The sequence below is a fragment of the Melanotaenia boesemani genome, chromosome 12, assembly GCF_017639745.1.
Source record: "Melanotaenia boesemani isolate fMelBoe1 chromosome 12, fMelBoe1.pri, whole genome shotgun sequence".
Lineage (NCBI taxonomy): Eukaryota > Metazoa > Chordata > Actinopteri > Atheriniformes > Melanotaeniidae > Melanotaenia > Melanotaenia boesemani.
In genome coordinates, this window is record NC_055693.1 from 19,118,651 (window position 1) to 19,143,262 (window position 24,612).

At 39.0% G+C, this 24,612-nt stretch overlaps 1 protein-coding gene across 4 annotated transcripts in view; it reads right to left on the reverse strand.

Annotated features, from left to right (window-relative positions):
* tanc1b (tetratricopeptide repeat, ankyrin repeat and coiled-coil containing 1b) overlaps window positions 1–24,612 on the reverse strand; it is a 99,204-nt gene that overhangs the window by 26,249 nt on the left and 48,343 nt on the right. For all 4 annotated transcript variants that reach the window (XM_042001322.1, XM_042001324.1, XM_042001323.1 and 1 more), the window contains 4 exons: window positions 18,482–18,615; window positions 16,064–16,253; window positions 12,199–12,528; window positions 1,371–1,493 (listed from right to left, as the gene is read on the reverse strand). In XM_042001322.1, coding sequence (XP_041857256.1) covers window positions 1,371–1,493; window positions 12,199–12,528; window positions 16,064–16,253; window positions 18,482–18,615 — 777 coding nt within the window. The remainder of the gene's footprint in view (window positions 1–1,370; window positions 1,494–12,198; window positions 12,529–16,063; window positions 16,254–18,481; window positions 18,616–24,612) is intronic.

Consider the following 24,612-nt stretch of genomic DNA (forward strand, 5'->3'; position numbering starts at 1 on the left):
AAGAGTACTCTATCTGGCCCACTTCAACACTAATTAGTTCTATTGTTCATTTAGAATACTTGTTCATTCAGGAACTTTTACTGGCTCTCATACTTATATTTTCCACTCACATGAGTGTAACATGACTGCTACCACTAGATCTGATGCTTCTTCTACTACTGATATGAAAAACTTTTATTTGTTCACCTTTGCAATGATTTAAAAGAAATGCTTTTGAGAATATTCCAAGCTGTGGTTCCTGTGTAAATGTATAAGATGTTTCAAATTCTGATTTTTCATTTTCAGACCTTCAGACTTAAAAAATAAAAGAAAGGCAAAGAGTAAGCTGCTGTAAAATCCATACAGGAGATTTTTTTCTGGCAATTCAAACATAAAAGACGAGCAATATCAGATATGGGTATTTCTGTTCTTATAAAATTTAAAAAGTGTAGTGGGAAGCTGTGAAAGTTTTCAGAATTTCCCCGCCCAACTGAACCAAGTCCCCTGGAGTATCCTAGGTTGAATGTGTCCTAAATGACCTTACAGAAAAACTTTATCAACACAGGAAACTTTACAATCAATTGTTGACGTCTAAATAACAAAAAGTTAATTAATTTAATTTTCAATTTAATTAACTTAATTTTTATTAAAACCTTGTAGTTGAGAGTGCTTGTGGCCATGACACTTCAGCACTGCTACTCAGTAAAGATTTCAGATCAGGACTGTCGGCACAGACTGTTCCTCAGCAAAGATTCAGACCAGCTTCATGTTTAAGGTGTGAAAACGGAAGTGGGCGGCTTTAAAAATGCATCTAAAGCAGATGAATTCAGTTATTCTTGTTCTCGTCAAATACTCACTCTTAGAAATTTCTCTTACAAAATTCCAAACACAGAAATAGTTTACTGAACAAAGAAAACTTAACATGACTTTGTATTTGAAGCTGAAAACAATACTGTTTAAGTGGCATGGCAGGAGAAACTAGCAGCATGTGAACAATGTTTAGTTTCAGCAGTTAGGAACTGTAGTTTGAAATTAAACAAATACAGAGACTTAAAAGCACCAACTTGTCTTAATTTGAGAACACAGTTTGCATGCACCTCATGATCAAGCTTGCATTAGTTTTATATTTTTCTGTTACAGTGGAGTATCATGTCTCTGTCCTCATACAGTACATAGTACAGTGTAATGTGATCCTGTTGTTGTTAACCGTAACTATAAGTATGTGATAGATATGACAACATCATGAATGATAAATTACAACATAAGTGGGAGCTCTAACTGCCGCTGAGAATGAGCTAAGTGGTTGGTAAATTGACAAGCTTAAGTGTTTCTCCATATAACACTGGTTACCTCCAGTCTATCTACAGCCCAGTGAAGAACAGCAGAGTCACCTTTTGAGTCCTGAGGTGGCCGTCCTCCTGTGTTATGCCACGGAAGGCGAATGGATGTCCGCAGGGGGGTGTTGCGTTGTTCATCTAGAAAACTGAGGTCTTCCAGCTTTGTGGAACTGGTTGCTGTCAACAAAAAAAAGGGGGAGGGGAGAAAATGAAGCAGGACATCTGGCATCTCTGGAGTACATTTGTCATAAAAAAAAAACCAGAGACAGAAACAGACACTAGATCCCAATTTTTTTGGCACATGTGCCATCTCTGAGAGAAGATGGGTGAAGGAGAGGCAAGCCAGTGAGCTCTGACATTTGTAGTTTGCTAGAGGCAGTATGTGTGAGTGCAAGTATACTATAACAGAATGAAAAGCACTGTCCCATAGTCCAGACCGATGTGCTCTGTTTTCTTTGATTTCATCTGACAGCTACACACAATAACAGTAAGAAGTCTGGTCTCACAAACACCCATTGGGCTGTACAGAGAGGGCAAATTAACCTTTATCTTTTACTGAACTGGTTGTGGCAGTGTGATGCCAGTTCATCACTATATTGCTCAGAAATGAGTCCTTGACATCAATCTTTTGGGTGTATAACTGTAATCTTAGCACTGTAATGTAAAACAGATGACAGAAGTGGTAATTCAGAAAACATTTATCATTCAATTCATTTTCCACCATCTTAAAAACAACAAAATACAATCCACTTCAAAACTTGGAATGCTAAATTTTATCCAGGTTTCATCAAAATTTAGTCTCATATTGGCAGAAGGAGAGCAAGTCTCTCAGCAGGGAAACATCTTTGATCCCCAAACAGAGGACGCCTCCATCTGAAAGTAAATTCCTCACACGAACTACACCATTACACAGCAATTAAACTTGTGGTCTGAAGTATGAGACATGGTCTGCTAACATATTAAAGATGTGCATTTGTACACTAAGGTCTCTCCACCAATAGCATGTCATCTTTTCAGCAGCACCGTGATCCACTCTCTCTTGACTTTGTCGAACAGTAGAATCAAAATCTCCGTTTTTTCTTTATCATTCGCAGCTGGGAAAAACTGTCACAAACACACAACTGCTCTCTCCTGTCCCTCTCTCCCTCATTTGGTCGCTAACTTGGTCTCTGGAATGTCCCACTAATTAAAACTCGTCTGCTGGAACTGTGATGGGAATAAAGAAGTTGCCTTTATTGTAGTGGACTGCGCTTTCCTGTGTGACTATATTGAACATAGTCTTATTTTTAGCTAATTAAGTAAAACAGCAACAACAGCAAGCAGTTATAACTAGTCAGCACAATGTAATACATCCATAGAGCTAGAACCATTTTTATGCTATAAATTACTCACAGCTAGCAGTGATGCTTGGGAAGACAGTGAAAATCCTCAAAGCCCTCCCTTTCTCACTTCATGGAAATACCTGAACAGGGATACATGTAGGCAGGCAGAGTGCAGATGCTCAGCTAAATCTCTGGAGAGAGCGCCCAGTGGGTGTGCTCACCATGGGTACCAGAACAATTCCTTCATCCCAGCTCTCCTCATGTAGACACAGTGGCAGGAGAGGACTTGGCTGCCATCTCTGTAGTGCTCAGTCAGACAGCACCCACAGCATTATGCACTTGCTAAATGAATGTGATGCCCTCCCAAAGAGTGTCACCCTCCCTACACTTGTAACACACATACATACATCATTTCTGTCCACGTGCTGCATGCATTTGCACACACACACACAGAGTAATTGGTAAGCAAGCAGCAGACGGTGAAAATGGAGTTAACTGGAGGAAATAAAAATGGACAACTGAGAGATTTGGACTCTGAGGTTGAATACAGTTTGTAACCAGCAGCTACTCCTGCAATGTTCATCAATGACTGGTTAAAGGAGGGGTACGGTGAGGACAAGAGAGAGAAATATGGGAAAAAAGAGAAGTGGAAAAAGTTGAAGAGCTGTAAATAGCAAGAAGGACAAATAGTAAATAAGCCATGGAACAAATTGCAGTTGAAGCCAAATTAAAAGTATTCCATCTTCTCTCTTTAGATCACTTAAAATTTTTTTACACATAAAAAACTGCTACACTGACCCTTTATTTAGTTTAAAATACGACTGTCATTCTCAATTTGACCTGCATAAGCCATCTATACACACATGCCATTCCCGTCTCCAATGATGCTACTACAAGTTAAGTATTGCTCTGTTTCATAATGTCATCCCACGTGCAATCAACAATTCCTTTCAGGCCAAAAATTCCCACAGGTTTCCTTCTTATTGCAATGAAATCCTAGTCTTCTGTTCTTTACCTCCCTGCTCATTGATAAAACTTACATGTGATACCTTGAAGTCTGTGCTTGCAGAGACTTTGAAGCTGCACAAATGTGTCAGGTTGTATTCTGATGAAAATGTGAGTGTTTTTTCCTCAGGCAGGTCTGCCCTTTGAAACCTATTCTTCTGTGTCTCCCAAGCCTGAAGAGAGAATAGGACTAGAGCTTTGCTCCAACCACTGCAACCCTCAACACCTACACTTGACTTTTCTTTCTCTTTACCATGGAAGCAACTATGAAGAGGAGAAGGGAGTCAAATGCCACTATCCCCTATCTTGCCATTAGAAGTAATAAGCCACTTTATAACCATTGTGTAATATTTCATTACTGAGAGTTAAATAAAGTTTTAAAAGCAAAATTTCCTGTCTTATTCTCTTGATTCTCTACAGAAAAAAAAGAAGAAAGAAACAGAGCAGAATATTTTTCTCTTTAACTCAGATGGAGGTCTAATTTCCCGCTGAGATAAGTCTGGGGGCAAAAGGAGCTAATTATTACTGTGATGTTTATCATAGTCTAATCCTCACAATGTTAATATATTGTCTGAAGATAAATTTAATAGTAACAGTCACAAGTTTGGACAAACCTAATATAGTGCTAAATATAGCAGCCCTATTGCTGTTCTTGCCAACTTATCCACAGAAGATGTAATAGGATGATGGAGACAAGGGAAGATGTACAAGTCAAAAATTGAAGATCATCTGTCTTCCTCTTTGTAGACAACATGATGAAGAAAGAGTGGAGTAACAGAGGGAAACAAAATTCTGTTTTCTTATTATGAAACAGACAACAAAGTTCCATCCATCCATCCATCCGTCAATCCATCCATCCATCCACCCATCCATCAATCCATCCATCCATCCATCCTTCAATCCATCCATCCATCCATCCATCCATCCATCCGTCAATCCATCCATCCATCCACTGTAGGGAGTCTGCAGGTCAGTCAGTAAAACTTTGTCATGAAGCAAATTTCAAGTGAATCTTTACTCATGCATAGATTTTTTTTGTGTGTGTACAAAAAGCATCTGTGTAATTACAGGGTGAGAAATAACTTGGGTAATGTAAGCCAGAAATATGCAGTTCTGAAGCAAGCTGTAGTGATGGTGAATTGAAAAGGCATTATAATTAGACAGGTCTGAAAATCAGCATGTTAAAATAGACTGCTAAGAACGTGAAAAATAAAGTTTTAATTAATGCACACAATCAGAAAAACTCCATTGAGGAAGAGTTTCTAAGTGTTCATGCAAAGTACAGTTTCATTCCTCTATTTGGCAGATACAGCTACTAATGTTGGCTGGAGGCCAGCTGTCGCTCTAAACTGTCTATTACCTAAACCTGAACATAACTTTCAAGTAGGGCTGAACAATTAATCTTTTTTAAACTGAAATAGCGATTTAAGGTGTTGCAATTAGAAAACCACAAGGCGTGTGATTAATTTACACGTGACAGGGCACCTGATCCAGGTTTCACACCTGCAGCAGCCATGGTTTTACAAATCCACTCACTTCAGGCAGATTTCATTTCATCTACAGTAGTGTAGTCTTTGAGATTTTAAACAAGTGTCCGGCCATGATTCTGCTGTCTCTGAGCCATTGGATTTGCATTGTTTCAATCACCACACTCATATTATTATCCGCTCTCTTACAGCCGGTGAGAGGGAGAGGAGACAGCTGCACCGCAGAGAGAACAGAGTAGCTGGGTGTTCGTGCAAAACTGAGGAGAAAGTGCAACTCTCACTCCTCATATTCTCAGATGGGCTTTGCACCCATGGGGGATGTAAAGCCCATCAAACTTTTCCCAGTTAGAGGGCTCAACACCTTAATAAGACGAGGTGAAGACTAGGTAGGCTAAATGTTTAAATTAAACATCATCTGACAGCTATACTCGGCTGTGACGTCACGTCTTCAAACCTCATCCCAGACCAATTTTCTGACTGAAACCCACCGAGGATAGAAAGCAGTCCAACTTCTGAAATGTCCTGATGAAGTGAATAAAGACGTTCTGAGTGGAGTCGCTCTAAATATTCAGCGTTCAGATCTCAAACAATGTGTTAACGTTAATAAAACTTACAAAGAATATTGGATCCGTTTAAAGCCGTAATATAACTCAGAAATTCCAACACAATTGGTAGATTCAGCTTGTTTAGCTGCGTCTCCCTGATGGACATGAACTTCTCAGCATAGCACAAGTGTTTCCATGGTCACCACCCTGAGAGGGTAAAAAAAAAAAAAAAGCAGGATTTCTGTCGGATTTTCAGGTGGTTGAAGCCAAATATTGTCCAATATGTATTCTTGGCTAGTTGGAGTCTGCGCACCTGCACGTGTACACACGTGTCTGTGTGTGTGGCATTGGGGTGAAATTCCTCTGCGTGCAGTACAGAAATCATGTAGAAAGACATGAGATGCTGTGGCGTAAATCAGATAAATAACATCAGACTGTTTAGTTTTTACTATAAGGTCAAAGGATAACACTGTTCTAGAAGAAACTTCAGTGTTTTGGCCGCAGGCTGCAGTTTATAGTTGGTAAGTGAAGCCGGTCATAGCTCAACTTTTTGTCCGTGTTAGAATACAGAGCAATTCATATTTTGATGCCGTGTGATAATCGTTCATCTCAAATAGAAAACATATTTCTGCATGAGCACTGAAGAGACGCTGAAAATTAGAAATTAAATTGCAAACCAAACTGCAATCACAATCACAGGAAAAAAAAGCAAATTAGATTTCTTTCCCATGTTGTTCAGGCTACTTTTAGCAGTTGAAGTTGGTTGGAAGTGAAACACATGCCAGGAGTAAAATCTTCCTGAGTGACTTAACACTGTAAAAAGAAAAATTTTCATGCTTGCTGTTTCTGGAAGATTGAAATTAAAAAGAAAACCATCAACGATATATAACCTGAACATCTGTATAGAATATCAAGGCAATACATCCAATAGCAGTCAAAACAAAAAGTGGAAGAAAAACCAAAACAAACTTGAACTGCCATCCTTAAAGCCATATAATCATGACTAAAACTAAAATTTTAATAAGGAATAACAACCAGTTGTAATGTATAAATTTGAAACACATTAAATATAGAGTGGCTTTAAAACAGACTTCACTTGATATAGTACAAAAGTCAGGTCACAGGAGAAACTCATTTCCAGGAAAGAAAGAGACCTGGGGCATTTAGGCATTCTTGTTGTTATAACAGTTCTTCATCAGCTATCAGAGAATTGGGAACAATCGGCTGCTGTCAGTCAAATTCAGTCAAATAACTCTGTAGTGGCACTTTTCCTTTAAGACTGGGTATTTAACAAGTCCTGATCTCTCAATGGGGTGCCAGTGAGAGGCTGCAAACTCACACAGATTGATCTCTGGAGCTATTTTTCTTTTGCTCCTGCTGTGACACAGAAGTATGAAAACAACTCTTCGAAAAAGGAAATTTAGAAGATGCCTCAGTGACCTTTTCAGAATGCCGGCGGGTATGAATGGCTTATCCATTTTCTATTTGTTTTCTTTTCAGTCTCTGAACTAAAGCAATCAGTGTCTACATAAAGCTGAAGGTAGATGTGAATTGCATGGCTCCCTGGAGATACCAAACAATTATGATATGCAGTCTTTAAACGCTACCAAAAAACAAAATCCCAGCAAAACCATTTAACATGAAACAAACCTATAACATACAAGATCAAACAGGTGGCATAGCATACTGGTTTTAAAAAGCTATTTCTTTATATTGCACTGCTGAAGAGGTGTGATTTTTATAAAAACAAATATATCTAAATGTTACCTCGCAGATGTTGTTGACGGTAGTAGTAAAAAAAACATGTCAGAAAATGTGCCTGTACACTCCACAGACTTTGGTGAGGAAACAGTCCAAGAAAAAGTCTTGCAGCCATTATTTCTGGTGAGACAAGCTCAGAACGAGAGTTGTGCTCGTGGTATAGAGAAATTTGAGTGTGTGCTACATCTCACCATGTCCCACAATACAAAACAGAACTGAGCAGCTAACCCCTAACAGCTAAACCATACAGATGCACTCTAACACCACTCCTCTGCCACAGTGACCGCATCTCAATCTCTCTGTCTGAGCAAACCAACCACAAGTAGCTCAAACTAAAGTTTCAAAACTGTGGAATTCCAGTGGCCAAAACTAAATATGTCCCTTCCACTCCATAAACCTTTATAAAAAACTGGAACAACTCAAAATATAATTCTCATTAGAGAAGAAAAGAGTAGCAGAATGTAAGATAAGCACAGTGGAATTAGTCACTGATTTTAACAAAGAAAAATTCTAATAACTCAATAATAGAATAAATACAATTCAGTCAGATGTCAATGAATCAGGTAGTATCTGCTAAACTAAAACCACTTTCCAGAAGCATTTTATAGCTAGCAGAAATGGTTGCATGCTATTGAAGGTTGTCTCAGCCGGCTTTTAGTAGCCAGCTGTGGAAAAAGGACTAAATTATGCTTTCACATTAGGTTAAATGTATTCACAGCCTTTTTGTCAAAGCACAGAGAAGTCCAGTAAAAAGGCCATTCCCATATCTCTTAGGCTCTCTAGTTCTTTCATCCTGTACATGTAGAATAAGCTATAAGCTTTAAAGCACTTGTATTCCTATTTTAAACAGATAATAAATGGTTGTGGTGTGGTACAAGGTTATTATAGTTAATGAAAACTAATGAAAAAAGAAAAACTAGAATTAAAAAACCATTTTCGTTAACTGAAATAAAAATAAAAAGGAGAGTTTAAAAAAAAAAACTAAAACTAACTGAAACTATATTGTGTGTTTATAAAACTAACTAAAATTCTAGCAATAATGTCCTTCGTTTTTCGTTTTTTGTGTATTTACTTCATACATAAGCCCTCGGGGGTTGATAGGAAATCTACTTCGCTGTCGGATTTACGCCATGTTTCTGCATCGTACGACACCTGAAAGTCCGTGACGTCATGTGTGTCCGCCCGCGCCGGCTAGCATGATGCTATGAAGAAAGTTAGGAGAAAGCGGAAGAGTCCTATTTGGGATTTCTTTCATTATGACCATGCCAAAGATAAAAGTGCCTTGCAGAAGAAGCAGGTGATACAGTGTGTGGAAGGAAAAACCCACGAATCTGAAAGTCCATTTGAAAAGCTGTACAAGAAGGCTAACTAGGATTACCTGGACAAGGTAGCCTCTCTGCTCCCCTCCCCGGAAAGAGAAGCTTCAGCCAGGCTGAGCAGGATGGGGAAGGAACGTGAGTCACAGACACACTGTCAGTTACACACGCACACACACAGACCTACACACACAGTCACACCCAAAATCTTGAAGACAGTAGGTTATGTACACTTAGCATAGAAATAAAAAGCACATCATCATCCAGTTGAGATATATCAGTATCTTGGGCTGCTGGCTCTGTGTTCTACCAGACGTGTGCACTTTCCGTCTCTAAAATATTCAATGCATTCACTTTATCATGAATGTAACATAACATGTGAGGTTCTGTACTGATAATCAGCTGCAGTGATTTGTACTAAAGCTGCTGCACCTCTAACGCAATTCTTTATGTAGTTAGTTATGAATTGTTTCATCAGAATGAATTAAACCTCCAGTCTCCCCTACCATTATATAACCTAACGGCAATCCACGCTCTTCCGAGAAGGTCAAGTCAAATTTCACAGTGACTTCCACCCCCGTCACCACCCAGCCACCCCAATGCCAAAAACTTAGGGGAAACACTGTGAGGTGTTCCTAAGGGGGATCCACAGTTGACCCCCTCTGCTCTGACAGGTGGTATGTGCCAACATTAGTGCAACTTGTCACAGCTTGTGTAGACACTATAAACTTCTGTTGCCACAGAGGCCCAGAGACATCCCTGCTACCTATTATCTGTACTTATTTGCAGACAGTGCAAATGATGCTTCTCAGCAAAATGTAGATATTGTCTGGACATACATAGCTATCATTCTAAAGGCATATCATGTTTCCTGAGTGCAGATGTCCACGCGACTAAATAAAACCACATTTTGTTTTGTTTTTTTCTTTTGATGAAACACTGTCCGCCAGGTCTAGGCTACATATTACACCCATTTGACTGTAGTGCAATGTACCTCAACAGCACAACAAGCTTTATAACATCAATACAGGCAGAACTAATTGCAAGAGTGATGCATCAGACTAAATGTTTTAGCCTGGTGTAACGTGGATATGGATGTTTATATATTTACACATTTCAAGGAACAGGTAAAAAAAAAAAAGAGCTAAGCAAGGTATTCCTAAGGTCTTTTTCCAAGCAACACAGCAAATGTTCACAGGCAATGCTCAGGTATTTCCAGGCCTGGTTCAGGGTATCTTCGTCAGATGTTTCTTGGACACCCTCAGATCCTAAAACCTTAGTTTGTTCCTTTCAGCTTCAAAAAGCAGTGGTTCTCACTCAGTGATCCTTTGAGATGTCACACCAAAAAGATAGTAAGAAAAATGGTAAATAAGACTTTAATATCATGAGCTTCACCTGTGTGCCTGTTCTGAACATCCACACAGTCTATTTTACCACTAAGCTATCAACCTGTAGCATACTTGCAGTTAGCTACAGCGATGAAGCAGTCTCTCTGTTTCTCCACCACAGCTGTTACACAATCCTCATGTATGTGTGTGTAAAGTTAAGCTATATTTAACTCAGTAATGTAACTTGGTAATATGAGAAAATGAACAGTGGTGACTGCTGGTGTCACTGGTGAGTGAGACTGAACCCAACCAGGATGTGTCTACTGTAGATGCAATCTCACATTGGCTTCAGATCCATTGTATTCCTTGCCACAGTCAAGTTCACAAGTTTTCTACCATTTTCAAGCCATAGCCATGTGCCATAGTCTGAGAACCAGAAGGACCTAAAATGATTTACCCAGGCATTCTGTTTTATGGTATCCATTTATCTATTCAAGGAAGCAAAATTCATATTATTAAGTTTTGAGCAGGATATCCATGCTCCTAATTAAAATCTACCAACAAACATAGAAAGAATAAAAGCCACCAAGGGTTTAACTCCTAAAGCAAACACTTTTCTCTAAATTTTCATGATGGTATCACCGCCATGTATCATTGTCTCTGTTAAATACAATTTCCGTAAACATTATTTAAGAAGAAGCGCTCTCCCTTCCACACCGTGACACCTACACAAACTGTTATGGGCCATAAATGAAGTTGTCTCACCACGTCCTTGATGTCCTCTCCTGGGGTTTTGTCACAGTGTAAAATCTAAAGTGAGAATTGTGAAGGTCCCCAGAGGGCAACACTGCATAACTATGACATCAGCCCATAAACTCCAAGCACACACAGAAACAAGCACACATACACAGACACGCATTTCCTGCTCTGTTAGCTTTATGAGTCGGTGCGAGTCTGGACTGCTGAGGTTTATGACACACAACAATGAATAAGATAGATGCAGCCTTATCAAGGAAATGACAAATGGATCTTGTAGGAGACACAAGCTCAGTTGTTTTTGTGTTCCCAGGGTCTCAAATGTATTTTTAACTTTTGTCTGTTTTGTCTTCTGGTCTGACCTGAGCTCACTTATGATTTATGCTGCAGTTCTACTCTGCCAGTCCCTACTGCTGTAATTTTACCTTATCAGTAGAATTATCTGTTTATACAAGAATATACAGTTAAGCTACACCACTGCAAAAAAGATTATTTATTAGTTTGTTTGCTCCTGTGAATGCAACCTTACCACCCATACATACACATTCTCCTTTAAAAGAAAGTGATTTATCTTCTATATCCTTTTGTGGTCTGTCAAACAAACCCATGTCATGCCCTTTAAGTTTATGTTGTTTTTATTTCAAGTATCTCTTAAAAATAACACTAAGCATGTGCAGTCATGAAGTAAAATAATCAGCCTGTCGTTGTATATAAAGCAATACACAATACTGATGGTGATTTGTTGTTTTATTCTGCAACAAAATCTAACAACTGTGACTTATTTCGTGAGTCCTAGGCACACAGCAAAGGAGAAAGTAATATCTCACAAATACCAGTTCAACAACAAGGTCGAGGTCAAGGTCAAATGCAACAACAGCAAAAACAGAGAGCAAAACGAGGGAGACCTGGGAATAGAAAAAGGGGGGAAAAGACATCAGGGAGAAGAGGGGGTAGCAAGGACCATCAACAACTGTGACAGCTGTGTGGATATGCTGAGCTGAACCACAACAGGGAGGTTCAAGGCCAGGAATGCAGAACAGATCAGTCAGGCAGTGGCCTGTGCTTGGGTCTGACATGGATGGCGGTGCGGAGGCACAATACACAACAGCTGCCTAATCCTGAACTTCTGCCTTAATACCCTGTAGTGAAAAGCACAACCTGCACTTACTTTCTTTATATCTACTCTTGCTTTTACACTTGTGTGTCTGTCACTTGCTTGGTCTAAAATGGCACATCACTTGTCAGCCTCAGGCACATGTCCTATCACAGAGTAAAAATTTAGAGCTGACTGGAAACACAACGCAGAGAGGCAGCTACAATCGCAGGCAAAAAGTATGTAGAGCTGTTCTTGTATTCTCTTACCTGCGACAGAGTTTGGTCTCGGCATCATGAGGGAGGATGATGTCTGTGCTGAGTATGGACTGGTTCCCTCAGGTGAGTGGTTTGGTGGCTGTGGTGGTTCTTGTATTCCTGGTGATATGTTGGGTTGCTGCTGCTGGTCTGTCTTGGATGGAGTGTCGGTCGGTGTTGCTGTGGTGCTGCTGGAGTCTTCTTCCACCACTGGGGAGCATGTATCAGCCCGCACACCCTGTCCCAGGCCATGGCGCCCACTGCTTCTTAGGCTGCCATCTTTGCTCCACTCAAGGCTGGAGCCACTGCGGTCATCATTCTCTGAAGAGCTAGTGATGGTGGCTAAAAGGAGACAAACAAAAGGAGAAGAGGTTTAGTAAGTGGTGAGGGGGGATAATATGAGGGAAAGAGGGAAACTATATTACTGTAATGTTCTTTATGTGATATGAACATTTATCTGTTTCAGTCTCTGGTGCGATACTGAGCTGTAATGAAACTTTGAATCACTCACTGCTTTTCCTCATTGCCCTTATCAACACTGTTCAGAAGCTCATTTTGTATTTACAGCAACGGTCTGCTTGTGCTAATGAAAACTGGAAAGCAATGATAGCACAGATATGTGAAATTAAACTGTCTGCTCTTCTTGTCAGGCGTCTTCTTTTGAAGGATTCAGCATCATGCATCACAGCACAAACAGTTAGATGCTGATCAAAGAAACTGAAATGATGTCCAAATATGATAAAAAAAATTATTAATTAAAAAATGAATAAAAAAAGGACTACCTGTAAATTTTCCAGAACAAATCCTCTAATCCTTCTTGGGGCTGCAACAGCCATCTAACACAAACCTACAAGCTGAGAGGTGGGCCGAGGCTACATAATGAGAGGCAGCTGGATACAGAAACATCAGCACTGTTTAAGGACTGGAACTGACTGGCCAGCTGGCAGTGTTTGCATCTCACACACACACTGCTAATCTGGATTTCATAATGCCGCAGCAAATTGCATCATCATTAATATAACTAACACATCCTGAACCTTTTGACTCCTGCGCTGCTTACCTTGGCGAATACCAAATCATCCACACCAGCAGTCACTTCTAACCCCATTCTGGGCATGCTTTCAAAGTCATCAGTGGAGAGGCGATTGAAGCGAGTCCCTACTTAGTCGAACTGTAGGTCCTGACATCTAATGCATTTTTATTTATTAAACTAAAGGATAAGTCTTTTTAATCCTATGAAGAGTAGAGTCTAGTCATAACTTAAGGCTTGTTACGAGACCTCCTTTAGGTACCTCCAACAGATGTTTTGTAAATGCTAAGACAATGACAAAGAGGGGGAAAAAGAAAAAGAATAGAGCTTTCAATTCAGTACCAAGTCAAATTAATGTTCTTTTCAAACCAGAGTCGGGGTGAAACTTCAAAGGACAGGGAATATTAATCAAAGGCAGGAATCTGACTTGTGCACCACAGCTTTTTCTTTTCTCTTCTGCACCACTTTATTGAGACAGGGGGAATGAGATGTTGGAGACCAGTGGTTCTTAATTTTACTCAACTTAATCTAGCCACCCACAAAATAACACACAGCCTTGTATAATGGCATAGTCAAGAACTCAAGGTTAATTCAACTGCATGCCTTTTTACATAAAACTTTCTAATAGTAGTCAGATCATCCGCTATTCTCTTCTCCCTCCTTTCCTGCAGAGGAAAGACTCTGGTGAGGTGCTGCTACTGCAGCAGATGTAAAAGAGAGCTGGTGGGTCACACCCTCAGACACAACTTTGATTTTTACAGCTCACTAGACTCTACAATGGCACTAATAAATAGAGGAATTCCTTTCTGACCATTTCTGCAATCGTCAATTCAACACAACAGACTTGAAAAGCTTGTTGTGGGGTTAACTTTGAAGATCTTTTCAAAAGAGGCTGTCTGTGTTTTTGGATTTTCTTATCCCGTTGTGTAGATTAGTATTAAGACAAACCCTGCAAGCCCTATTGCAAAGCAACATCATCAAATATTGCTGGCTTCCTCACACATGAGGTCACAAATGCCCACCGTTGCAAGTACATGTAAAGTGGAGCCCAAAAGTTTGTCAAGTTCATGGATATGTTCAGAGGTATGTAAATGACTTTATATTTGCCAGCAAGAAGATTAAACAAATTAGACAAATTATTGGATGTTGTCAGTTACTTAAAGCACCTTACTCAAATTTCTCTTTCACAGATTAAGCTGTTCTGTACAAAGGAAGCGAAAAAAATTCATTCAAGTTTATGAAGAGATAACTTCTGTGAATATATGAGTAAATTATAACCTCATTTCTATTTAATTCATTTCTGTGTGTGTGTGTCTGGGAGCATCTCCTGCACCGTTCCCACACTCTGTCTGTGACCAACACAAAGAGCAGAGAAAAGCAGCAACACAAGAAGAAAGGATTGCCTCTCAGAAATGGGCATCAAATGCCACAATCATATTTCCCAAAAACCTATTTTATGACACTTCCTGAAACCTTAGGGTTAGGGAACACACTGCTAGAGCAACTTTACATTACAGTATTCTCTCAAACAATTAATTTTGATTGGAATCAGTGCCTTAAGCAGGAAGATACAATATCACAGCTTTCATAAATTATTCACAAGCTTGCCATGATATTGCTTTAGGGCGACTGAGTGACTGACTCATGGTAATCAGTTATGTCAAGTATAGAGTAATGGAAATTCAAACTGCTGTGTTATATATGGGCTTGGTACATATTACTTTTACTTTAGAGTATCATGACAGCCAGATGCCAAAAAAGCATGAAATGTGATATTCTTGTTTGCTGTATTGCATTCTGTGAAGCACTTTGACTTGCATTTGTGGATGAAATGTACACTATAAATAAACCTTCCATCCTGAATTAACTCAAGGTTTAAATCTTTTTCCCCCATATCTACCTGTGTCTTTTAGCAAAAAAAAAAGCTCAACTGTGGATCATACTGTTCTAACATAACTGCAAATTTCTCAGAATGAAATCTTAACATATGTATAGCCACTGGAGGCTTTGTAAGCAAAAACAGCAGATGAATTAATGCATCAATAGACTATGCCATCTTCCTGTCAGCTTGTGTAAATCCGCAGATGTCTTACAGGGCTATTACAAGAGATACAGCACAACGTCAAACTGCTGCAACTGTCAGCTCAGCGCGCTCCCTCATGCTGGAACAGCTCTATACAATCCCACTAACTGACAAACAGGGTGAATATCATGTGGCACAAATCCTATTCAGTCCCATCAGGTTTGACAGAGTGGTAAATGACTGACACCACACAGGTGTGTTTTCTTTCTCTTAATCAAAAGGTGCAGATGAGGTAACACCTCCAAGATTGCAAAATAAGAATAGAAGAGCTTCATGGGAGACCCTGGACATTGTGATTCTAAGTGACACTGAAAAGTGTGAGCAGAGGAATCTGTAACAAAAGGTGGACTGAGAAAAGAAAAAAATTATGAATAAAGAGGGTGTAGCCACTAGTTAGTTGGAGGGGGCAAATCGTATGCTGGCATGAGATTAATATCATTGCTCTTAGGTGGGCTACTAATTCATCATAATTAAGCTTTTGTTTCACTGTCTGCTTTCCCAAAGGAAAAGTGATTTAATTTGACACCATGTTGTATAATTAAAGACAATATCATGTAAATCAGATGCATAGCTGATGCAAATTGAAAAATATTTCCACTATTTCAACCTGTGATCACTTAGAGGTAAAGTTTTCATCTATGCCTTTTCTGGCATATTGCTTTATTAATTTACCTTTTGGTCCCTTCAAGTGAGGTCATTTCAAACAGCTTATCTTTAACTATAAATATATGCTGTTAAAGGATGAAAAGGGAGTTATTTCTCACCTATGATCCCACTGTCCTTGCTTTCAAGCGTGGAGCTGGGGCTGGTAATGGTTCCACAGGGGCTGGAGCAGCTGAGTGGGGGACGGCTTGTCGTGCTGTTGAGGGTGGAACATGGACTGTCAGTGCTGGGAGAGGCAGTGCTGCTCGTCAGTGTAGAGCAGGGGCTGATACCCTGGCTGGTCAGAGAGCACTGAGGAAAAAGGAGAGCAAGAAGAGGGTTAAGGTACAACGGAAATGTGCACTACTAATCATGGATGTCAATTAAATATGAAGTCATCCTAAATGACCTATCAACTAGCAACAACTTCACTTTTTTTTCCTTTCAGAATGAGCAGCAACAATTTTCCAGCTATATTTGAAAGAACTTAGAAAACGGTGATCAGGAAAAATAAGTTAACGATCTTAACTACCTTCATTTTTCTATTTGAACTGAATCATGTGAAAGCAATGCAAGAAATTCCTTCACAAATAAGCACGCGTCTCACATGTGAGCATGACACACAAGCCGAAGGGCATTAGCACTTGCAATAGCACAAGGCTTAAACATGACAGTCTCTTACCCATATGTCTGGAGGAACCAAATGAGCCTAAAGAGAAATTCACAAGAGAAGGTTCTACTTTGTTGTGACACAAAAGATACCTTTCTAGTGTCATCAAACCCATCTGACAACCATATAACAGCTGGTGTTTTGTGGAGAGCACTGGCAGCCGTAGGAATCCAAATTAAAGCTTGTTTGTCCTGTTTTGCCATTTTTCTTCAACACAAAACACTGTAGCTTAAGGTCATTATTGTCCCATTTGTAGGAAGAACCAAAACTTCACACTGCTGAGAAAATGCATGGTTATAACTCAGCAACTTCTTTATCCTGCCTAAAATATGTTAAGTTCAGAGTTCAACACATCCAACAAAGCCAATACTAACTTTACAGATAAAATTACACCAAATAATAAAGTTAATAATGCAGCACCATGATTGTTCTTGGTCCCATCAGATGTTGTTTTCATATATCCAATCATTTGATCAATCATTACATTGAACCCTTGTCATGAAAGCAGCTGTTAAAAGTAGAAATAAATCATTTCTCATCCTCAATAAAGCAAATCTGTTGCAGATATTTTCTTGTTTCAGGCTTTCATTGCAGTTTGCTTCTTAAGTTGTACTTATTACAAGGCTACAACAAGTATGTTTTACTTTAAATAAAGTACCTATTAAAACCTTAGCAAATGATTCCTAACCTGCTTTTCCAGATGCCGCTCTTCTTTTTTGTATTTTTAAAGCATTAAACAATACAAAACCCCCCTGGAATAACAGCACAAATGTAGCTACTAAAACTAATTTGACTACTAAAAACAGAAATCAACAACCGTCTTTCTGATGCTTAAAATGTTACAACTATATTTCTAACAAACTAGCATTTTTATAAGTGAATTCAAAACTATATGCTTCTATTTAAAGGACTTTCTGCTAAATTTAACTTAAATAGCCTAGGAAGAAAGTTGCTAAATGGCTGTCAGCAGGAAGAACAACTTGCGGGGTGGTAATGTAACTATATACCATATCCTCTTTTTAGCTCCCTCCTGTTTGTATGCTAATCCCACGGCACAAGTTAAACATCTCCCTGAAAGTTGAATAACTAGCTCTAAGGCATGCTGAGTTAAAGCCATGCTGTAAAACAGTATGGAGGAAAACACAACTGCTGGCAGATGACAACAATGTGCTTTAAAAAAACATACCTGCATGCACAAAAAGCAAAAACCTTTTGGCTGCCATGTCATCAATCATATCTTTTTTACATTTCTACTAATGACTGATTTATTAAACACTTTCTAAGCCTCTCTCATGTTCATAAAATTGCCAGTCTGGTATCAAACATGTCCAAGGCACAAGATGAATGAGGGAAGCGTAGCATGCTGGGCTCTGTTCTTCACACAGTCCCAGCTTAATTAGTAGAGCCAAACAAACTGAGGCTCAGACCTAACATAACTCTATTTCTGGACACAGGCTCAGATGCTTCTGTTACATACTCAAGAGCCCCTGGAACAGCACTCAAGTTACTGGGAGACCAACACACAACACTGAAGAGCTTGCAAAATAGATAAAAGCACATGCAACCAATTTTAAATATGCAGTTTCCTTTCCCCAGAACATATTAAACAGTTCAAACTAAACAGTCTGACAGTTACCATTGCTCCTTGGGCCAAAAAAATATATCCCAAAAGTACATCTTGAAACACTGTCCATAATGCATATGAGAAAAATTAATCAAGCAGCAAGAAAATAATCCATTCTTCTTTTATACTGTGACAACTAGCCTCCCCTCTCATCAGCTCTTCTCTATCTGTGTGTGTGCTGCAGCAGTTGCAGCAGCTTGTGTTGGCTGAAGGAGGAAGCTGGAGGGGAGGGAGAAAATGAAATACCTTCTTTTCATTCTTGTCGTCCATAGGTATGCGTGCCGTGCCCGGGATCCCTTCTCCCAGTAAAAAGCCCAGTCTTGTCATCAGTTCCTGAGTTGCAGGAGAGGAGGGGCTTGGCTGTTGCTCTGCTTGCAGGTCTGGAGATGAGAGGGAAAAACAGGGAGAGAAATGCTCAACATTTGTCGGGAAGCCTCCCTTTCTCCACTGGATGGCCCACACAGGGCCACGCTGCCTGCCCTGCCCTCCTCAGCTCTGCTTTGAAATGCTATGCTGCACTCACCAGCAGCTGCTGATGTGCTGCAGACCCGTAGAGGGCGAGCAGAGAAGACGAGAGAGGGAGAGACTGTGGAGGGGGCTGTGGCTCGAGTGTGTGTGTGTGTGTGTGTATGACGATGTCCTGAAAGAGCCTGAATACATGTGAATGTCTGGCATTGTTAAGGAGGCAGAGACTTTGTCTGTGTGCTTGTGTGTGTTAGTGTGTCCTGCAACATGCCTTGAGTGCCAATTCCAGGGTTTTCTGGTTGTTTACAGCTCTCACTCATAGAGCCTCTGAATATCAATGAGTGGACACAGTCTTTCTCCGGCACAGCTTTCTCAAACCTTAATACGACTTCGGGCTGTAATTTCAGGAAAGTGCACCAGCGACACAGCACACAACTTGCAATCATTTTCTGTTTTATACACACTGCCAACTTTTACATAACACCCCCACCATATAAAAAAAAAAACAAACATTTATTTATTAACTTATTATAATCCATATGTATAGTATGCAAATGTGGATGTCAGAATTCAGTGAAGTCAAAGTATTATCTGAGAGCAGACAGACAGCTGGATGATGGGGCGAGAGGCATAAAGAGAGCAAGTTACAAAAGCTTATTATACAGCTTTCTGTCAGCACCTTCTCCTCCTCTCTTTCATTTTCTCTTTTACCCTCTGTCTTCCACAGTTATTAATAATGTTGGCAGTAAATCTGATTAAATACAAATAAGTCCAAGGAGAAGCATGCTGTCAAGCCCCAATGGAGTGAAAATCAAGCCACCAGACATACATATACACACACATCTCTTTGACATACAAATCCCTTTATAATAACAATGTCCTCTCTTTCAAAGCTAATATAAGATAATAATTCTTATTCTTATACTCATAAGTGAGGCTGAAGTATCTAGGAATCCTAATATTGAAAGAAAAAAAATGCTAATCAACATCACGATTTCCTCTGCTGTCACTCAGGCACCAGCAGTAATGACTGAATGCTGTAAGCTAGCTCCATTTTCTAGGAGAGACCTAAAAGTTCATTTAATGGTAAACAGTAAAGATGATTCAAATAAGGCTACACATAGGTTAAAATGCAACATACTGGGACAGTCAACTGGTTGAGCAGCACCACATGTACAAACACAGCTGGCTGGGTTCAAGTCCTGCCCTGGGGATCTTTGCTGCATGTCGCTCGCCCCTCTCCGTCTTCATTTCCAGCAATTTTTAAAGGTAAAATCCACTGGTGTCCAATAAATCCTTTAAAGAATCAAGTGGAGGGTTGGCATGTTACTGCTGCAAAATGGAAAGGGGCTTTTTTTTATGGTTTCAAGCAGAAACAGCCAATCATCCCACATAATGTTTGTCAAAAGTCTGAACTGAGTAGCAAACTCATAAGACTCCAGACTTGAAAGCATGCAGTGGTATAATGCACCTTTTACGCCACTTCATTTTCCAGCATTGCCACTATGACAGGAGAAGGAACTGGTGGGCAGAAATTTCTGAAGCATTGGCATTTCACATCGGGAGAAAGAATGAACCAAGTATGAACCAATGAGTAGCAAATATGTGGAGAAGTAGCACTGTCTCTTTCAAGAGGAGAGAACATTGCTTGTTTACCAGTGGTGCTGGCACCACAATTATTTTCAGTTTTAAAATCAATGCATGATCACACAAGCATGTTTATAAACACATTTAAATATATATTATGTAGTAAAAACTTTACCTCTAAGTGTTATGAAGAAAAAACATCAAACATAGAAAAATTAAATTGGAGAGGGCCTAATCGGTTAACTTTTAAAGTTTAAGTCATTAAATATTAAACACCATCAACTAAATAAGAAATGTTTTTGCCTTTTAACATTTTCAAGGCTTTTGGCTTACATCCCTTGACCCTCAGGATGGGGACAAGCACCAAAAAGGAAAATGATCACCTTTATCCATCTTGCTTCAAATGCAAGCACTTTGGAGACTTCCAGTCCAACATCTTACTGCCTAAAGTCAAATGACAAATTTCTTTACATATCAAATCTTTCACCAGAATTCCTAAACCAATCAATACATGTTCAGACATTTCCCTTAAAAATGACTTTATTAATTAAAATCCTAACAACACCAGCTAAATTTTTTACTACATTGCAGAACAATATCAAATAACACTAAACTATCAAAAAACAAAAATGAAACCACGTGGTTAACAAAAATTAGTTTTAAACAAACAGAGAAGGAAATATAGTTCAAATTCTTCACAATGAATTCCTCAAACAGTCACATTTGCTTTGATGACAGCTTTTCAGGCTCTTGCGGTGCAGTGTGTGAGGGAACGTTATAGGTTAGCGGTCTGGTAACCACAGAATGCTACGTCAAACCAGGCCTGACAGTGAGGAAATACTACAAAGATTCATGAAAAAAAACTGACTATGCCCTTCTAGGTAGAGTGATCTCACCTTCTCTCCACACTTCTCTCTATATAGTGTCATGTTCCTTTTCTAATTTGCAAGATTTTTTTAAAGAACTCATTATGCATTCTTTTTAAATTCACCCTGGATCGACTCATTTGTGACATATTTTCAATGTCCTTTTCAATCAATTCACTATTGTTTGAAGAAAAAAAAACCTGCATCAGATTAATCAACTAATTCATTTCCTAGGCTGGTTGCTTCAAAACAGAGCTACTAAAACTTTTACTTAAATATGAAGAGCATACCCAACCAATTCAGAATTAACCCTTTAGGTGCTGGAGTTTTAAAATATTTTAAGATTTCCTGTAAACGATAAATAAAAAAATGTTGAATATGAATCAGAGTTTATGATAGAAGTAAAATTGCTCATCTAATTTTGTATTGTGGCACCACAGGTTGACAGAAGTATTAGCTTCCATAACTTGTATACAATCTGTGGGTTTAGCATTTATTGATTCTTACTTTCCAAAATACCCAGTTGTCTTATCAAACTGTCTGAAAAAGTGATGCAATTTCTCATTTTTCCAATACACCCAGCCATTATCATCAATATTTAAAACGATTTTCAGCGCTACATTTTCTATTCTGCGCCCTTGACCACATCCAGAAACTCTAGTAAATATTCTAATTCTGCCTCCCCGACCTCGGTTAGATAAAGCCTCAGAGTCGTCGTCTCCCACACTTGCTGCTTCAGGTATGTTTTCATGTACAGATGCACTGTTACTTCCAGCAGAAGCATCACTTTCACAGTCACTAGATGACCAATAGTCATCCTCTGGAAGCAAATATTCCCCTCTAGAACCAGAAATGGCTAATTGATGAGAAAGTGCTACATCAACAGTGAAAAGGTGTTAGGATATGTTGCGTTCATTCTCTGTAATAGGCTCTGCATCACCAACTGCGTCCTTCCTCATCAGCTTCATATGATGTCTTTCAAATGCAATTTCCTCATAAACATTGAATAGAGCATCTCCTCCACTCACCCCCATATTATATATATATATATACCAGACTTTTGCATGGAGATGAATTATCTATCACCGGCTGGTTCTCTACATGTGGCTTTTGTCAACATCCGTCAACCAAGAACAAAATGTGCTAAACAAGACACACGTAAGTAATGCCACACAAGCATATATGTTCAACTTGAGGCTGTGCACAATATTTATTACTCTTTTAAACAAAGCATTCAAGGTTTGCATGGTTTCATGTTTTTCTCATATTTATGCTGCCTCAAGACGAACACCTCACCTCTTTGATTTTTGAGAAGCTGAAATATTTTAAAGGCTTGAAAAGAAAGATTGCAGCAATTCAATAAGCCTTGAGGCTGTCTACTAAAAAGACTGAAGCTTTTGTCTGTATGGTTACAGACATTTAAAAAAACAGTGAAGCACTTGCATCATCATGTCTCTTTTGCAGAAATATTTCATTATAGAGCCCAAGCAATGAAATTCTTTACAAAGGAATCTCTTACTGTTTGAGAGAAGCCTTTTTAAAAGAATTGGTGCCACGACAGCTCAATAACACAGACAATAATTCTTTTATAAATTAGTTAAAATATTTATAACTTCACATAAAAAAATCATCAAGTGTAAAGAAAACAACATTTAAGCAGGATTTTCAGCTAAACTCAACATGCCTAAGTCAAGCTGGTAATTCAGCTCTGCTCCATTGTCATCGATGTAGAGTGCTGGTGGTGGTCCAGTAATTTGAAGCGTACAGCGATGTATTTTATTATATTATATATGCTTCATGAACTTTTAATAGATGCTTATAAAATGGGAATGTGTCTTTGAAAGGAACTGCTCACACACTCACATTTATTACTACCATACTTTAGCAGACATTTAGTTTTTTGGAGACAGTGAGACTTAATTTCATAAAACTTACAAATGGGTGCACCATTTTTCATTTTTTGCTAATTGTTATAATATAGCATGTGAAACACCGTGAGGGAGCAATAACTGGTGTGTTTGAGGTAACACTATGCTCACTTCATAATTAAAACAAAAGATGGGTATAGTTCTGAATGCGTTGTCATCCACCTGTAAGTACTCTTGCTTGGTCCTTTGAACTGTGGTTCATTGTTCAAAAGGGAAGCTCCTTCAGACCCCCTGTGCTATTACAGTCCCTAATTTCTCTTTCCGACAGGGATGGATCGTGTAGCTTACATGGCTGAGTAACTGCAATGGAAGGAACTCCATCAGTACATACACTGTATGTACTGCTCTCACTGTGGCTCTGCATTTACAAGGAATTCTACAATGTTAACTAATGTGTAAAAGGCATATAAATAAATTACTTTCTACTATAATACAGTTAAGATTTTTTAAAATCAAACTTTTTGTGCTTAATAGTAATTCAAGTGGTGTTTCTACAATTTTCAACAGCACTATTGGTGTAAAATGTTACTCCGGAGCCCTGAGTTCGAGGCTAAATCTGATTAAATTCATCACACACCTTCTTATTGCTGAGCCTGGCAACACCACTTCATCTCTAGTTGTTCAAAACAACTTAAAACCTTCTGCCTCTCAGGACCGATCAGTAGCCCAAGACATGTGCAGACATGTATGTTGGACACACAGCAACTGACAGAGAGGCTGGCATAATGGCACAAATAGCACTTACAAGCCATATCTTAGGCCCATGGGCCACATCAATAACATCTGCAGCCAGTGGTCGCTCAGAAAAATCAATACACTGTACTAAGGGTGCAAATTCAATGCACTGCCAGCAGCACCCACAGCTAGACACAAAAACCTTCCCTTTGCAATGAAATGTAACCTTCTGCATTCCTACAATCAGTCAGAGAATGGAGGCTTTTGCTTTTCAGCTGCTTCTGAATGGATGTGGAATATGAAGTCTGTATGATTCAACATTCACTTTATAAATTAAACAACAGGGCAGTAGTGTCATACAAGTGAATGGAAAACCTTGGGTTTAATTTATGCATATGTAAGGTGCACATTTATTAGTTCTCTGTTAACAGAAATCACAACTACATGCAATGAAAACTATCAGGAAGAGCAACTAGCTTTAGTTAGATTTGGCTACAGCAGATAACAGAATCCATGTTGTTCAGCTTTGGCACTTGAGGGAGGGATGCACTTCTGTTGTGCTTTCCTTCCAGATTTGTCCAGCATGTTAATTGATCAAATACGCAATCTTTAAGTCATAAGCTATATTCTCTATTGCCTCTGAGCTGATAGCATCTTAAGCCTTATTGGATATTCGTTTCCTTCAGTGTAACATTGATTCTATCAGTTTAATTACTATTTCTAAGATACTGAGTACTAATAGTCTGTCCATTTGTTTGATTCACTTATTATTACCAGAAGAATTATTTTTAATTATACCTCTTCAATGTTTGTTCTCATGATGGCTGTAGAGAGCATTCAGTACTACCTGAACTTG